This window comes from Symsagittifera roscoffensis, chromosome 4, assembly GCF_963678635.1.
Source record: "Symsagittifera roscoffensis chromosome 4, txSymRosc1.1, whole genome shotgun sequence".
Classification (NCBI taxonomy): Eukaryota; Metazoa; Xenacoelomorpha; order Acoela; family Convolutidae; genus Symsagittifera; species Symsagittifera roscoffensis.
In genome coordinates this window covers 2,880,461-2,898,919 of record NC_087065.1, presented here as the reverse complement: position 1 = coordinate 2,898,919, position 18,459 = coordinate 2,880,461, and the positions used below count along the sequence as shown (strand labels likewise).

Here is an 18,459-nt window from a genome sequence, read left to right as displayed (position 1 = left end):
TTAATTTGTCGGCATTGATTGATCAGACCCTCAAAGTAAAAAATCGCAGAAGTAAAATACTGAAATACTTCTAATAATTATTTATAAATAAACATAACATCTTAGCAGTTAAATACCATTTTTGTAATTTCTGCCGGAGTTCTCAAAAAATATCATGTTACTCTTTGATTCGTTCCTGCCTGATTTTACCTGATGGTATTATTATTAAATCGATCATGTACGGCCTTTCAAACATTTTAAGCAATTAACGAAGGGAGTCGAAAAAAATGAACTCTTCGACTTTTCAATCTCTTCAACTGACCTGGACTTGCACTGGATACTTTGCAACTGCTGGCGACTAGAGAAACCACGTGAGGCGAGGCGCTCTGCAGTTGTGAGAAAGAGGGGGAGGATGTTGCCAGAGGTGTTCCAAACGAGGAACTACATCCAGATACCTTTCCAGGAGCCGCCACCAAATCATGTACAGGTAGCTCTACTGTCAATTCCTCGTTGAACGATTTAATTGCACTATCTCGGGACAATTTTCGGAACCTGTCCTCGCTTTTTCCATTCAAATGCGATTGCTTTTCAACTGATGATTTCGAGCCGGGAGTTGAGGGTTCTTGCTCAGTCATGACAACTGCTGATTCGTCTTGACAGGAAGATTCACAATTAGAAGAAGATTCAAAGCTCTCGCCGCTTTTGCTACTCTCCGATTTGTGCTCTGTGCGATTGTTCGTGTCTTGCTCAGAAGTGACGCTGCAATCCGGCAGATTTTCCAGACTCAATTTCAGCTCGCAGCTGTCGTCCGGTCGATAATTGGATTTGGATGGTAAAATTTCAGTTGAGTTCGACAGGTTTGAGAGAGGACTCAATTTCAAGTTGCAATGGTTTGCAATGATGAGATCAGAGTTTATAAACTCTCTGCTATTTTCGAGGGATGAATTATTGGTTAATTTTAGTTCTGAGTCGCCTGCTGATGCCATCGTATATTACCATTAAGATAAAGCGGGCTCGGATAATTTGACGTATTTTTAATCTCGCTATTCAATTCGGAACCGATTTAGACCACTTTGCTAATCTGAGATCTCTAAACAGTAAAATGCAAGGATAATCTTTTAATTATAGGCTATTTGATTGCCTAAATTGGGTAAGTGTTTTTCCAGATATGTAAACAAAAGATCATGCTGTTTTCAAATTGAGCCGAGAGTTAAAAATAATGATTTAATCAATTTCATTGATAGATAATCGTTCCAATTGTAACACCTAACAAACGGACATTAAACACCTGTTACAATATCCAACAAAATAAATTTTGGTATAGTTTCAGTTCGCGTAAAAATCAAAGAAGCATTTTAAAAATAAACAAATTGTTTGTTTATTATAAGCCTCAATTTTTTATATACCTGGGAAACTACACAAACAACGTTTCACACGTGCAACTTTTTTCTAATAATTCACCAACGAATAAGAATATTTTTAAATACGCTCAAAAAGCGGACAAAATGAATAACTTTAGAGATCCCAAAAAGCATACCGCTTTAATAATGTAGCTTAACTTAACTGACAAAATAGAGAAGCAAAAATACAGAGTAAAAGATGGTGTTACTGTTAGCTGATGATTGTGTAAATTTCAGTGGCAATTCAACGGAAAAAACAATGGTTAAGATTAAAAAGATGGAAAAATTGACGAGGGAAACGGGGAGATAGTAGGAATAGGCGAAGGGCAGTACCCACATAGCCGAGAACTCGGATAGTCGAAAATTTGAAACTTGCTAACCTGAAGTTAAACCCGAAATTTCTACCCCAATGGCTAAACTCTTCGCTTTTGCCATAGGAGGGGATATTTATTAAAATCAATCAGTTTTTTTTGTTAAAACTTTAGCCAAAATGTGAAACTGAATAGGGAAAACATTGATGTACGAGCTGTATCTACCTCTCATGTCGATTGAAAGCGCAGCGCTGCAATCGTTCGCTTCTCGTCAATAACGCTTGAACTTGATTTTACGCTAATTTTTATTCTAACTTATCGGCTAAACTGGTAAAAATTTTCAGCTATCGGAGGAGAGGTGGTGGAATTAAGCTTAAACTCTACTCTGATTCTGGGGTGGAAAATGAAGACGAGAAAACAATTGAACACCTATTTGGACGGACGACGAGGAGAGGATTCTAATGATAACTTAAGAGAAGAAAATAGAAACGAACGCTAAAATTAACCCCCAATACTTAAATAAAGTAAGAAAAACCGACCAAATAACAGAAACTAATATTAGCCATTATCAGAGTTTGTGGACACTTCAAAGTCTAAGATTGAAATAAAGACCAAATAATAAAGAGGCCTTTAGTTAAGGTTGGCAATCAAGATTTTTTAAGAAAGGGTTTCAAGCGTTAATTAAACGAAAAATAGAAATTTAAAGGAATTAATTAAGTTTAAGATTAGTTAGAAGCTTCTGCTATCGAATCTTTCTGCCATAATGCGTACTGAAATGTCAATAGTTGTGATATTAATTCCAATTCATTCCACCACCGACAATCCCAGGTTCCAAAAGAGACACCTATTTTTGGGGGAAAAGGTCAACACGCACAGGCACCGAAGAATCGAATTCAGTTTCTTTTTCAATCATCGCGAAGCAACGTTAATTAGCATCTATACGGACTATTTCCTGTTCTAAGTTACTATAAGATTGATTACCAGGGCCGGGACAAACTACCACTCCGATAAAAAAACGTGAAAAAAATAAAAGCTATTAGCGAGAACTTAAATCTATATTTGAGCCTGGAATAAAATACAATACCTTTACTAGCAGTAACAATATGAGATTCCTCAATTTTGAAGTTGATATCCAGTTTATTGAGAAAGGTTCCCGTTTGACGAACGAAAATTCACGACAACTATAACTTATATACTTGGAGTTATCCACAAAATGATTTCTTGGTCGTTCAGTTAAAATTTGATACATGAAAAAATTGAAATTGTTTTTTTTTATCATCAAGGAAAAACAGTATTCGACTTGTTATTCCGTATAGAATCTGGGAAGGAAGGAACTAACGCGTAGGGTGTATATTTTCTTCCCGATTTTGACTACCTCAAGGAAAACTTTAGGATATCAAGCGCGATATCGTAAGATTTTTCAGCCATGATTCGGATTTCAACAAAAATGTCTGTCTGAACTTTTCCCTGCTTCAGACTTATTTATATGCCTATAAGCGAGATAGTGGGAAAATTATGAGTGAAACGGTGTGCTTGCTATCTAATTCTAGTGCGTTTTAAAGCGATTTTAGCCATCATCAACCACTCTAACAAATTATCATCCAATTTCGCACCGTTTACAAAAAAGGGATTTTTTGTTTAAACGGAGAACTCTATGCTAATTGCACAGCAACCGGTTATCCTCAAATTTCCAACTATTAAAAGTGGCAAGAACTTTGCCTTGGGCCGTGTTTAGTTTTTTTTTTTTCACGTAAAAACAGGTACCATAAATAATCATTGAAATGGGTCTAGTGATATGTAATATTACAGCCCATTCAGTCGTGATTTTAAAATTTAAAATGTTTTTAGCGCATTCGTTTGAATAAAGGCGAGGTTGAGCTATGCAACACTTGTGATACAAAACAAGAAAGACGCTAAGTGAGAAACAAAATCGAAACTGTCAAAAAAGCTAGATCTATCAAAAATGAATTATTAAAAGACACTCACCCTCAAGACATAAACACACAAAACTTTATTTGTTCTTCAACTGAAACAATATGAGGTCACTAAGCCAATATAATATAGGCCGAAACCGATTACACCAAAAAAAAAGAGAAAATTAAAAAAGCCGGAAAAAAATTGAAAAATGTATGACCAATAAAAGTTCTGAAGTCCCCCTCACCCTCGAAACTCACACAAGCACATAAAAACACTTTTGCTTGTCAGAAAACGCAATAAAAACACTTAAGCCGGTTTTATATAGGCCGAAACGTATCAAGCGGAATAAGAAGGAAAAACTGCCGAAAAAAAATTGTTGTCATGAAAAACTATAAATTCAATAAGATATTGAGCATTTTATGCAATCCAGAGAGGAACATTAAAAAACTTTTTCCATAAAACTACGCAATTTAAGGTCACTAAGCCAATTAAAAAAATAAGCCGAAAAAATTTGGGCAGAATAAAGTTTTTAATCGAAAAAAAAGAAATGAAAATATACGAAGTCCAGGTTAGTAAAATTACAAATAGAAAAAAATAAGAACACTAAAAACAACTACAATGTATTTCGCGTACAGCAAAAAACAATTCTACGATGTGGCATCTCAGCCGACAAACCTAAGTTATTATTAGTTTCAGAATTTTAGGCTTTCGTTCACATTTTCTGCTCACATCACGAGCAAAAAAGGACGCAATTTGGACAAAAAACGTTTGTGTAGTTTCTTATTTGTCGTCGGAATATTCTGTGTTATTGAACCATCTCTTGAACCACCCTACACTCTCGATTCACATACGTTACACAAATCAACAATTTACTGTATTTAAATACTTCCTCATTCAATACAGCCCTCCTTCCAACGACGCCATCAAAACATTTAACCCAAAGTCCGAAAATAAAATAGAACAAGGCCAAAAAAGGCAAATACACATCAGCGAAAAAAAGAACGACGGTTTCTAAAGGGAATGACATTTAGAATTTAAAAAATACTACCTACTACAAAAAATGTCGCCTTTTAATTCGTAGTAGCAATCAATTTTGATGGTTGTACTCGTAGTTTGATCACGCCTTGTGCACATATGAAAAGAAATATCACCTATATGGAATATATTTGGCCCAACCTTTGTAAATATTGGTAAGCGAAGTAGGAGTTACACTAAAAGGCAGCAATGCGTTGTCAGATCAACTTTGAACGGCCGGGTAGAAATTGGAATGTGGACAAACTAAATTACCAGCGGTCGCAAATTCTGAAGAAGCAGCTAAAAAGTGGGAAAAGGCGGTGAATGACTGCATTTTAGACGGAAGGCTAAAAGCGTCCCTTTATGTTCTTACAGCATGAAATGAATCCAAAATTTAACTAAAAACAAGACACCAAATGAACAATTTACCCCTAAATGAACCAACTGATTTAATATCATATATAAGTAAACGGCAAATTAAGCAAAAGTCGATACGCAAAATGATGATGGGCTGAAAAAAATAGTTTTTAACTACGTGAACAATCTCCTCTATCAGATGATTAGGAGGAGATTGTTCGCTCGGTGCAAAAAAAGCAAAAAATTATTTGCGGGAAAAATAGTTGACGGGTCATTCACGGGTTTTTCAATGCTTAAGAGGATAGTTTGAAATCCAAATGTCCAAAGACCTCTATGAAAAATTGCAGTCTCTGATAAAGTCAAATTTCCAACCCGGAAAAAGAGCGCTCCAAGAAATTTTGCTGGCCAAAGATCAAACCCGGAATTTATTTCATTTCCTAGCCTTGTGATGAAAAGACTATCACCTCCAAAAAATGTCGATACAGTAGCGATCCCCTGCCGACCCAAAGCGTCCCCCATTGTTCAAATTTGAGATATCCATTTTTGGCTGACGGACCATAAAATTTTTCTGAAGGCGCTAATATTTAATTTTGATGGGAAGAGCGGGCCGTCAAAACTTTCCAAAAAAGTGCCTATAAACGCATTTTTTGGCCTGTTATTTCACAATTTAGCTTGTGGCGCAGGAAATTTGGCCACAACAGGGTCTTTTTAGAGCTTTGGGAGAGCTCGAAAAATCTATTTAATCAACCTAAAAAAAGGTCAAAAATTTTTTCGAAATCTTTTGAAAATCCGCCTCCCCCCCCCCCAGAAAATCCTAGATCCGCCCCTGTGTCCAGGGGCGGATTTAGGGGGGGGGGGGCGGGGGCGGACGCTCCCCCTCAGGGATTCGACCCCCTGCCGACCCAAAGGGTCCCCCCCCTTTGATACTTTTTCAGAAATCCATTTTTGGCCGACCGACCCTAAAATTTTTCTAAAGGCGTCTTTCAGAAAATTTAGCCAAAATGCTTTGGGAGAGCTCGAAAAATCAATTTGGTCGACCTAAAAAAAAAGGTCGTCAAAATTTTCGAATATTTTTTGAAAATCCGCCGCCCCCCCCCCCCCCCCCCCCCCCCCCCCTCGAGAAAATTCTAGATCCGCCCCTGCCTGTGTCTATACAAAAGGAGAATTAAGAAAATTTGGAATTGTTTGGCTTTAAAACTCAAAGCCCAAAACATCTAGCATCTAGAACCAGTCACTTTTCTCTATGACACTCAGTGACCTCCATGGCTAATCTTAAAAACCCATGACACCTCAATAACACAGTGGCAACCCGATTAATGATCATTGACATTTAAAGAGCACCTTCGTGAAAAATGCATGCAGGAGCGATTTGATTGCCTGAAAGTTTTAATATAAGCACTTTTTACACACAGCTGTGTGTAGTAGGTGCCCTATCATTATTAACTCATTTTGCCAACGAATGAGATGCCACTAGCAGCTATTGGCGGAATCCAAGTCAAAACTTTCCAAAAAATGCCACAAAACGTCTCTTTTTTCCATGGACTTTTCAGAAATTGCCTACAGCGAAGAAAATTAGCTCAAAATAGGGCCTTTATAGTGATTTTAGGGAGCTCAAAACATCAATTTGGTCGACCTAAAAAAAGCCGACGAAAGAGAGTAGAAAGATATAGGTAGATGCATGCTATAGTTAAGGTCAAGTGGCGTAGCATCGCATACCCGCCTCTCAATCAAAAGGTTGGCGGTTCGAGTCCAACAATGATCCAAGACAATTTTGCCCTGCCCAGAAAAATAGATTTATTCAAGTGTTAAACAGTGCGACGCCTTAAGCAGCTACAACAATCATACATTATTATGATCACTACTCTTAAAAAATATAGATAAAGAAGTATTACCTTCGTATGATCGTAGTTATCTATTAAGACTATAAGCATAAATCAAATTTGATCAATCAACTTGTACGAAAAAAGTTGAAAAATTGAATTCAGAAATTGACACCATAAGTGAGTGGAGTAAAAATAAAAAATTAGTTCTGGTGGAAATGGAAATAGTGTACACTTAAGGAGAGCAAATTCGCCGCAACTGTTTTCACAGTTTGACTTTTGAAATCAGAAGAACGTTACAAATCACATTTCCATCCGCAGCTACAGTAGTGAAAGTATAAACTAAAACTGAATGACAAGATTGTGCAATGGTCATGAGCTAGATAAGCGACACGCGGAAAAAGACGGGTGCAAAATAGATACATGGATATATATTTTTCAACTAAACGCGTTCCTAAAATACTCCATTGTAGTTATTTTTTAAAGCATCGTATTTTGTCTGATACAATTTTTCACTTGTAGTCAATATTCAGAATCAGAGCTAACAAAAATAGTGCTGTTTAGCTCAATTTATTGCCAGTATCCGTCCTTCCTCATTTTTCTTCGGTGGTAACCGAAATAAAATACGCCACTAAGTTGAAAACGCCACTCTTTCTCCGACTGAAAAAAGATGGAAAATTTTAAAATCTTGAGATATATATGCAATGTAAGTTATAATTACCAGAAAGGATAATGCAATTGGCATTGCCACTTTTCCGCGTACTTCAGGTGCATAGGAAGCTAAACTTCTTTTTAATCTTCAGCTCCCTTGCCAGTAAAAAAATGTACAGACCATTTGGGGAAAAAAATTACTCACAAAGAAACAGTATTTTAACTAATTTGGTTGCATAACCTTAAAATTACTCCATAAAAAGAAGGGCTAATCATTTGGTTGCATAACCACAAAATTACTCCATAAAAAGAAGGACAAAGCGGATGGGAAATTAGGATCTATACAAAGAATAAGAAACTAGGGGTTAAATTTACGAGCTATTTGATAACATAACAAGGACAGCCGGTTACTGTGCAAAACTAATTTTTGTTGAAAAAACAATTTTTGTTGAAAAATTTATAGAAATATGAAGGAAAAAAATCAAAAAAAAATTTCACAAATTTATTTCAATTTGTTTGCAGTACTTAGAATAAAAAAACTAACGCTACTCAAGAAACCTAAATTTAGACGTTTTAAATTAAGCTATTGTAAGCTTTTAAGCCATTAGAATAAGCTAATAGCTCGCTCGTTTTGTTCGCTCTAATTAGGACGAAAAAACAAAAATTTCAAATCGGTATTTCTCGACACTGCGAAAACTTTCTGATGTCAATCGAATCACGGCTGAAAGGGCTTAAATATGATATATCAATCGATTCTCTCCGATGATTATTTGTGGCAGCTGACTTAGCGTGGAAAACGAAAAAAAAAGAAAAAAAACTAAAACAGACCCGAATACAAAGTTCTTACCCAATATACAAATCGGAACAACAAATATAACTAGTTCCTTTCACGTAAGATCACAGAATTTTCGACCAAATTTTTTATTTTTTAAGTTTTATATTCAAATCCCAAAGTTGAAACTCCAAATTACGACTAGAAATATTTTTTTTAAAAATGCTGCCGTATTTGAGACTGTATGAGCTTATTTGTAGGCACCTTAAGTGGAGTCTATAAATCCTACTCTATGCCATAGTTGTTTCAATCTTTCAAGCCATTGAATTGGCGGTGTATCGACTAGCATAAAGCTCGACTAACATAAATACTTCGAAAATCGCACCCACTAGCATAAAAGTTGAAGCAAAAAATTGAAATATTGAATAAAAATAAAATCATTGGGATCTTGGTAACAATTTCTTCCCTACTGGGCTTTATTAGCTATCCCCCTATGCATGCATTTTTTGACAGCGGATTTATATAAAATATGCATTTCAATTATAGGTTCAATCAGCAAAAACTGTAGATAGCAAAAAAGTACCAAGGGGTGACCCTTTGTGCGGATATGGGTCAAATCCTATGGGGGTGGTCATATTTTCATGTGTTTAAACTTTAATGCTAGTCGAGCTTTATGCTAGTCAAGCCTCCTTTCCTTGAATTTAATGAAGTGGTATCTGAGCAGTAGAATAATGCAGGTCAAAACTTGTAATGGAAATCATCTGGAATGCAACAAGGATCGCTGCTAGGGATTCGACCCCCTTACCAATTAAAGGATCCCCCTTTTGGTATTATTTTAAGACATCCGTTTTCGGGCAACCAACCCAACAACTTTTCCAAAGGAAATTAAGTCATCTCCCTACTAGATTATTTCAATATCTATACCATCTAACTCAAGGCAAATGGCGCCTCTGTAAAATTCTTTTAAAAAATTCTGCCATATTGTGAGGCGACAATTCGTAAGATGCGACGATTCGTAAGATGCGACAGTTCGTGTAACAAGCAACAATTCGTAACAGTAGATTGAGCGGGGAACGGATTCACACCCAGTATTGCTCTCGTGCCGGATGTGAGCGCAGCGGAGCAAGCGTATTCTACTTGCCAACCAATGCCTTGTTGCGAAGTGCCGCCTGTTACGATTTGTAGCCTGTTGCGAATTGTCGCCTGTTACGAATTGTCGCTCCATCCTATCAGATAGTACTTAAGTTTTGTCGTTTTGACGATAGACATTTGTTAGCTAGAAATTTAGTTATCTCCCTGCTAGATTATTTCACTATCTATACCATCATCTAACTCCAAGAGGCAACTGGCGCCTCTAGGTTATTGCAAAATTATAGCCAATTCATGTTAAAAAACACCGCGTTCGGTTTTCAGGTGTTAACTCAAGCAAATAGCCATTATTTTAAACATACTGTTTCGAATAAGTGATGCGCTCAGTTTTTCTAAGTTATCACACCAATTCTTCAAAACGGTACACTAACAGACATTTTCAGGTCCAACAGAATATAGCAAAACCTGACGATTAGCGCAAAGGGCGAAGAATCTGAGACATAAACGGCAGAAATTAGGAATTTCTGAAACTAGCTTATGAATAAACGTTTATGGTATATTCGTAAATTTCGATTCAAAAATTTTTCAGGCTATTCTTTCTTTTCGGTTTTTTCAGCGCCGGATCTAAGATTTTCTTGAAAAAATTTGGACCAAAAATTTCTTACATCTTACTTTAGGCGCTCTCCCCGGAAGAATCCGGAGGATTGGCGCGGAAGAAGCCTTTAGAAAAATTTCAGTCGGTCGGCCGAAATTGAGTGTCGACAACTACCTTTTAGAAACATTTGTTTTTCAGACAAATGTAACAATTACTCTTTATTAAAGCGATAACATTATAGCAATACTAACTATTACGATGACTAAACAACAAACAAAAAGTCGTATTTCAAGTTTTTTTTAAAATATATTTTAAGTTTCACATCCCTCTGACTATTCTTGTTGTTCCGTGCAGTTCACGATAAGGGAAAAAAACTGTGGCATAGAATGAGTTTGTTTCAACGCACTTTGAAAACATCTAAAAAAACTCATGGAAGTCATGTGTGCTATCATGTTAAAGCCCTATGAACCGTGATTTGGATATCAAAAATCAAAAACTTGTCTGTCTTGAGAAAACTGGTTTACCTTTTTTCAAATTTCAGACAAAACAAGACAATTTGATTAGAAGCTGAACTGTAAGTTTTAACTTTAATTAAGCTGATTTTTTCGAAGTAGCGTGATGAGACGATTCTATTCAACTAGCATAGCAATCGGCTTTCCTTGTTGTTCTAACCACTGAAAACAGGTGAAGAAAATTATTTTCGGGTTAATTTATTTTTTTTTACTTTTTAAAATTTATTTTCGACGCATGAGCAGGGAGTGAGAAATAAATATCGGGAAAGGTAGATGATACGAACGAAATTTAAAAATCTGCATTCAAATGACGAGTTAGTCTATTCGCTCGCTTTACTAGTTAAGATTTACTAGTTGAAATAAGATATAATTACTACTTAAAATAAGATAGATTTGGAAGCTTCATTTAGCATTTCTTTGGCACTAAAAAGAATATCAAACAAATATTCTGCAAAAAAAATCAAAAAAAATTATCAAAAAACTATCTGATTTTTTTTGTTTTTATTCATTTTTCGAAGACAGCTGTTGTCGATTATGACCAATCTTCTAACGATCTACGCATTCTTATAATTTTCGCATTACACCACGCACAACAAAAAAAAACTAAATTGAAAAACATAACTTTTTCTAGTATTTTATAATGTGATCGGAACACTGTGCTACGTGCACAGCAACTGGCTATCCGTGTTGAAAATTCTATTTGCTTGCAATTTGCGAGTTGAGATAGGGTGGCAGATTTAGGTGGGGAGGCCGCTAAATTATTTCCTCGGGCGCTTTTAGCGCCAATGTATACTATTTTTGAGTGGAACAGCGCTTTGGTTAAAACTTATCAAAAAGGGCCAAAAAGTTTTGTCTGTTTTCAAAATTTCGCCTGCGGTGCAGAAAATTTACCGCTCTGAAAATCGATATTAAAAAAATTGTCTCATTTTTAGTGTTTTAAATCCCCAACCCTTCGATCAAATTTAAGGTGTCTATCTTTTAAAATAAAGGCTATTGCTCGACGAGAGAAGAAGCAACAAAAGACGGTGTTCAGTTTTTTTCGGAGAAACATGCAACTTTTGCTTAAATTTATGGCAGTAAATGTTTCTTAGCAACGAGTACAGATCAAGCTTCCAAAGCAGATATCATGGCCACTTCACCGCCATGATTTAAACATTTGGGTTTAATTGAAAAAACTATTATTGACCTGAAAGCCACAAGCCAATAGGAAAAAAACTACAGAAAGTGAATAACTCCAAAAAAAATAACGAGTGAAATTAAAGGTGATCATATTACTTACTTTTACTGACTGGTCTTCTGAATCGATCGGCACAAAATAACAAACAGAAATTTCCAATCCGATTCCAATCGGGTAGCGATAGCTCGAAACTCTTTTGGGACCAGTTATTTAATGAAAACAAGAAATGCTGACCATTATAATACTACTGTCAAGTTCAAGCGAATACCCGTTGGAAAATAACCTAAAAGGCTCGAGTTTTTTCCTGCCTATGAATAAAAAGCCCAGGTTAGTTGAATCGCAACCGTAGTAATCCGAAAAAAAATAAACCCAACGAAAAGAAGGATACTTCCGCACTAAATTAGGAACAACAAGGTGGTGGTAAGTTAGCTGAAATATATCAATTGACTCTCTATATGTTCCTTAACTATGTGTATGTAGCCCGATATACTTTATAATTTGCAACATCAATCGCTCGCTAGCTATTATCTGCCCAGCTATTTCCTGCAGCATTTTTCTTCTCTTTACTCGATTGAAGATGTTGATGTAAAAGAGGCTCGACTAATAGCCACATTCTGTTGTTCACGGGCAATAAAAACACACTTCCTTTTTGACCAGCGCTGATTTTCAGGTAGGCAAATTTTTATTCACGGGCCAAATAGTGGCGAGAAAAGAAGATGAGCGACAAGGAGAAAGTATTGAGTAGTAAGTACTAGTAGTAATTTGTTCTTCTCTCTGTAATTTTAATACAATCACTGACTGCGGCTGACTACCTGTGCTTCTCTCGCAGTCGGTCTTATTTAATAACATATTTTCTGATTCGGATCTCTATGCTTTCCAGTGTAGTAGCCATGTTGCAGTCAGTAGTAACAATAACACAACGCTAAATGAAGTATTGAGGGTTAAATGAAATGAAATCGGGGAATGATTTGTGAAATTTACTTACTAGCGGGAAGGAAAGAATTGTAGTAGAACTAAAAAGGGAAATATAGGAATATTTTAACCTGGAAATTTAAGGGAAGTTTAACCTGGAATTTCAAATGGCAGAATCCATGGAAGCAATAATGTCACTTAACTTAATGCTTGGTGCTTTGGTTAACCTGAAAATTCAGCTGAGCAAATTATTCCCTTTTTTAAATATTCAGCAGCAAATTATGCAGGAATCAAATTATGCGGGAAAAGAGATCGTTAATTTTTAATTTGGTAAAAGGATAAATAATTTATACATTATTTTATAGTCGCTAAATTTTGATACTATTTCAAAACTCGAAAATCATTAATCAACCAAACATTCAATGACTATTTCATCTTGAAGGTTCTTCGCCTTGGGTTTGAGAAATATTTTTGAAAATTGCTATTCCGAGATGGTGAATTTGTACGGTTCAATTTCCTTCAATCAAATGAATATTAAAGTTCGAGAAAAGCGTCGTAAAAATAATTAGTAAGTTCAAACAAGTTCAGACTAAGATGGCCTCAATTCAATCGCAACCACATGGTAACTAATAAGCAAGATGGCTGCGACTTAATTTGACCATTAAAGCCAAAAGAAAGAAACAGTCCATAGGTATAATAAATGAATCCGCCGACTAGCACGGACAAATAAAAAAGACTTGCTGCGGTATCAAAGGATCCCTGTCTAATCAAGCTTTTTTGATGAACTTTTTATCTAACGCTAAAATTATTGCGCCAATCCAGCTTATATTTATAATTTTAAATTCTCAAATTATGAGCAGATAACCCAGCAGACGAAACAAAAATTGGCGGAAATCGGGTTTTGAGTCGTCGACTTTTCTTAGATAATAATGAATGAGAGGTGGAAGTCGGATGTGAGGAGGATCAAAATATTTATTAAGACTGATTAGACTCGACTAGCTACAGTAATGACTAAACTTTGTTTCAATTTGAACGACAAAGATAATGATTGTTTAACGAGATTAGATCGAATCCAGGAGGCTACTTTATACGTGGGTACTGTATGATTCTATAACAATGGTAGACTTCGTTTCTGAGCTAGGGATGATTCTAGGATCTGGATGTTACGTAATAGCAACAGGCTGTTATGTAAGAGGATGGTAAATTAGGAGTTCCAGATTTCAACTGGAGATTTGCCCAGAGCCCGTGTTGCCACATAACAATAACTGAAACAAACAAACAAACTGAATGATTCAAACTCTTCCTGACAGAGAAATTAAGCACATCGAACCGCAGTCTAGGTCCAATAGCAGATCAATATCCAATTAATTGCAATTGCCTCAATTCTAGATTTTCCAACTTTGCACAGATAATTTTTAGTCAAATAATACCAACAGAAGAGCAACCTACTCTAATTGAACTTAATAAAAACCTACAGAACACAGCAATAAAAACCTACAGAATTGCGGCGCAAAAACTGATATGCAAAAAAAAACGACACGATCATTCTTTTCAACTATCATTCACTAAAACAGCAAAACAAACTAAAAAGAAGCGCGATAAACAGGTAGATAACAAAAAAGTACAGGGGAGTAACATATTGTGGCTGAAACTAAACAATCAGTACATGCTCAATTTGAATAACTTTTCTACACCAATATTATTCATGATGACAATTATGCTTACTGCAACTAAAGCTTAGGGCTGAAGCTGAAACCCATCTAAGTAGACATGACGCAAATGGCCAAGAGGGACTCCCTTGCAACTCAATCACTGATCCACAACCATTGTTTTTATTCCATCTCAAACAAAACAGTCGTCACGCTAAACTCGGATTAGCTGCGATTTAGCAGCAACTGCAAACAAAACCATAAAACTTAAGCTCGAATTATCCAAAATTGCATCTATGACGCAATTTATGGTAGAACCGATCATAAAAACGTTTAGAAAATTAGCCGGCAAAACATGGTAGTTAATTTTCCATCTAAAAATATGAGTAAGAAACTCATTTTTGGCATCAAACTGACGTCAACCTAAAGCAGATCTGAAGTAGAGCGAGAAAAGTTGTCAATAACTGCAAAAATCATTTAAAACCGTTTTCAACTAATCGAAAAAATGCCTTCAGGACTCAGCTACGAGTCGTAACTCAAAAAATGACTACTTGAAAAACCAATCATTTTTCCCGATATAATCTGTGTTACTTTTATGAACTCAATTGATAGCTCACTTGATGAAATCAAAAACAAGCAATTGAATCAGCTGTAAAAAAAAACGAAAAGACTCCATTGATTGTTTTCTTGTGACTCAATTACCCGCACCATTACAGAAATAACTTAAATCAGAAGAAAAATCCAGCTGTGGAAGAATATCCTGCAAAAATAAGCAGACAAACGATAGTCACTCAGCTAAGATTGTCAAAATGAAAATTTTGAATGTCCAAACAATGAGGCGCTCCTTTTTGGTCTCGAACATCAAACCGTGGTGACCCCAAGCATGCGTGTAACCTCTACGCTAAGAGAGCCAACGTAGTATCAAGAACTTGATATGCTAATGCTGTAAACTCATGAAATCTGAGAAAGTTTTAGGCGTGAAAAAGTCTTGTAACCGGTTGAAGGAAAAAATAACAAAATTGAAATTAACACAAACTAAATAAAACAAAGAAAATTTTGACTTGATTTCAAGACCATCAAATTTCCACAACTGACCAAGCCCACATACCACTCTTTACTTTTTTTAACTGCACTCAAAAAACCCATTTTGAACTCTGTAGAGCAGACTTGTGTCTTCTGTCGATGGTAATTGCGAAAGTTTAAAATATTAGTTTCCGCACTGTGGATGCACCCTTGTGAGGCTAATAACAGCAAAACTAATTAGGAACAAGACTGCTCGTATCAGGGCGAAGCCCTGAATGTTCCGACTGCCTTTTAAGGTTTACGCACCTCCGATACTCATGATAAACCGCATATATTGGAAATAAGATCTGCATTCTTTGAGTGTGCTTTGACAGCACCCAATTACAGGGTTCGTAATTACAAATTTTGCAAAGTATTTTATTCAATATTTTTATACACATTTTGAAGAACCGTAAAATTTTGTGAAATTTTATATAAGTTCTTCGAAAAATTTAAAATGAACTAAGAAACGTAACATCTGGTAAACTAAAAGCAATTCAGCAGTCGCATTTGGACGCAAGATTTACATATCCTGTTCGTGAATTCAAATTTTGAGAAACTTCACCCTAAGTTTTCTAAAAAGAGGTATTTTTGTTTGAAAACCAGAAAAAAATTCACATCTCGAAAACTATCAAGATTTGAGCAGTCTTATTAGATGGAAATATTCAAACTCTTTGAAAGTACTCTGACAGCACACAACTACAGGGTTGGGAATTTCACTTTAGTCAACTATTTTGTAATTTGAGTTTTCTGGAAATTTCCAAAAAAAATCACAAAAATCGCCGTATCTCTATTTGAGCATTCTTAATTGGAGCCCGAATTGAGCATTCTTAATTGGAGCCCGAATTTGCAACTCCTGAGATTACTCTGACAGCCCCAACTACAGGCTAGGGGCTGTCGAAAACTACAAAAATTTGAGCAGAAATATTCAGAGGCCAGATTTGCAACCCTCTGAGAGTACCCTCACAGATTCCAACAACAGGATTGAGATCTTCAAAGTTTTGGAATTTTTTAACATCTTATTTGTTTTGAAAATGTCGGAGAAAATCATAAAAAACGTCATATCTCGAAAACTACAAGGATTTGAGCAGCCATAATTAGGGGCAAGATTCGCAACCCCTGAGAGTACCCTCACAAAATCCAACAACAGGACTGAGATCTTCAACGTATTGGAATTTTCTAAAATCTAAGTTTTTGAAAACGTTTTAAAATCATAGAAAACGTCATATTTCGAAAACTACAAGGATTTGGTTATTCATATATGGAGGCCAGAATCTCAAAACCTGGGGAAACTCTGAGAACATCCAACTATTGGGTTGCTAAATACAAACTTGATGAACTAAACGGGAAAATCGAAAAAAAACCTTAACCATTGCAAAATACGATTTAGCTTAAACGTGAAAAAACTCTTTTGTTAAAGATGCAAAAAAATACGTTGAAAGAATTTAAACATGGCGAGATAGTGAAGCCCGCATTTAAATATATAATAGCTTTGATGAAAGAAAGTTCAAAAATTAGGAGACGGGTAGACAGACATCATCAAATTAATTTAAAAAAGCAGGTATACAGACAGACTTAATTTAACCTCAAAAAAATAAGTGAAAAATTAATGAACTTGCGGAAAACTAAATAAAACATTTTCTTAAGCATTGCAATATATGATATAGTGCTGATTTAAATTAACCGGACAAAACGTGTTGAACTTGAAATTTAAAACGCATTTGTCTCAAGTTGGGTTGAGTTTAGGTGAAAATTTATGAAGACAAAAAATTTTTAGCAGAATTAATATGGTGTAATATGTTATGCGATATTCGGGTCCAAAATTTTATCCAAAAATGAGTCATTTTGGCTTTTTTAGTTAATAAAAACATGCGCCAAAAATACCCAGTCGATCACAGACATAATTAGATCAAAGTGAGCCCCTTTAATAGCCCAACAAACTTTAAGAATGTTATAGTCTCCAAAACATTGTATAAGTTAATTTATTTTTGTTTGATAGACAAAAAAGGTCGTTTTTACTATATAAAATACCATCTTTTTATTTAAAAACATTTTTAAAGGGTTTGCAATTTTTTTGGAGAATATACCCTTCTTAGAGTTTGTTGGGCTACATAAGGGGCTCACTTTGATCCAATTATGTCTGATCGAATTGGTATTTTTTATTAACTAAGAAAAGCCAAAATGACCCATTTTTGGGGTAAAATTTTGGGCCCGAATTTCGCAAAACAGATTACATCGCATTAGTTCTGCTAAAACTTTAAGCAAGTTTTGTCATCATAAGTTTTCACCTAAACTCAATCCAAATTGAGAAAAACGAGTTTTAAAATTCAAGTTTAGCTCGTTTTGTACGGCCGGTTAATTTAAATCAGCACTGTATAGCTTAAGCATGAAAAAATTCTTTCGTTAAACATGCAAAAATATTATGCTTAAACATGGGAAATAGCTGTCACTAGCATTTAAATATAGTATAGATGGAGCAGTAATAACATAAAAAAATTAAATGTATCAAAATAAAACGAAACTTTTTTTTCTAAAATTTGAATTTTTTTATGAAAATCATCCCCCCTCACGCCATATAAAGAAAAGAATAAATTTTGCTCCTTGTAACAAATTAATTACGGCAAATAAGCTTCTTTTAACTAATTTGGAACAATTCAGAAGACGGATTAAATCTCCGCTTACGCGTTTATAGCGAGAAATATATCGCGCGTTAATTGTTCCAAATTGGCCAAAATGGCCATCTTTAAACCCTCATAACTTAACGAAAAAGATCACAGGTGAAATATCTTTTCAAATTTGAGCTCAGAACAACAATACCTTTCGAATGATATAAATAAACTCCGTCACAAGTGGCTAGTTAAAAAGTCAAAATTTGTCTGAAGAAAAAAAACCCACCCCGAGCACAAATATTCCGTTACTTTCGTATCGAAAGTCGGAACAATAAAATGAACTCACATACCACAAACGTTTATAACGTATTCAAATGGAGAAAATGTTTCAAACGAGACTCGACTGTTGCTATGTGCAATTGAGAGAACATTTAATTCAGATGTATCTTGGAAAGTAATCAAAAAGACTCGAAAAAATCCAAGGGCGGAAGGGGACTTGGATTAAATCTAAATCACAATATAGGTTCCTATAATAGCTTGATTACATACCTGTGCTTAGTTTTGTTTCACTAATTAATTTATTGTTCACATCATAAATTTTTACAGATCGCATAAATTTTACTTTACTTAACC

General features: G+C 35.3%; 2 protein-coding genes across 3 annotated transcripts in view; one reads left to right on the top strand and one right to left on the bottom strand.

The window, feature by feature from the left end:
* Positions 1-18,459, top strand: part of LOC134843608 (TBC1 domain family member 30-like) — a 551,730-nt gene that overhangs the window by 255,889 nt on the left and 277,382 nt on the right. The gene's annotated exons all lie outside the window — the stretch shown is intronic.
* The window catches only part of LOC134845298 (uncharacterized), a 30,863-nt gene that overhangs the window by 7,646 nt on the left and 4,758 nt on the right, over positions 1-18,459 (bottom strand). The window contains exons 2-3 of one of the 2 annotated variants that reach the window (XM_063862257.1): positions 11,697-13,771; positions 302-1,069 (exon numbers count right to left, since the gene is read on the bottom strand). In XM_063862257.1, the coding sequence (XP_063718327.1) occupies positions 302-965 (664 nt within the window). In that variant the 5' untranslated portion in view covers positions 966-1,069; positions 11,697-13,771. Of the gene's footprint in view, positions 1-301; positions 1,070-6,870; positions 7,180-11,696; positions 13,772-18,459 lie in introns of those variants that run through there. The other variant, XM_063862258.1, reaches the window with a different exon arrangement.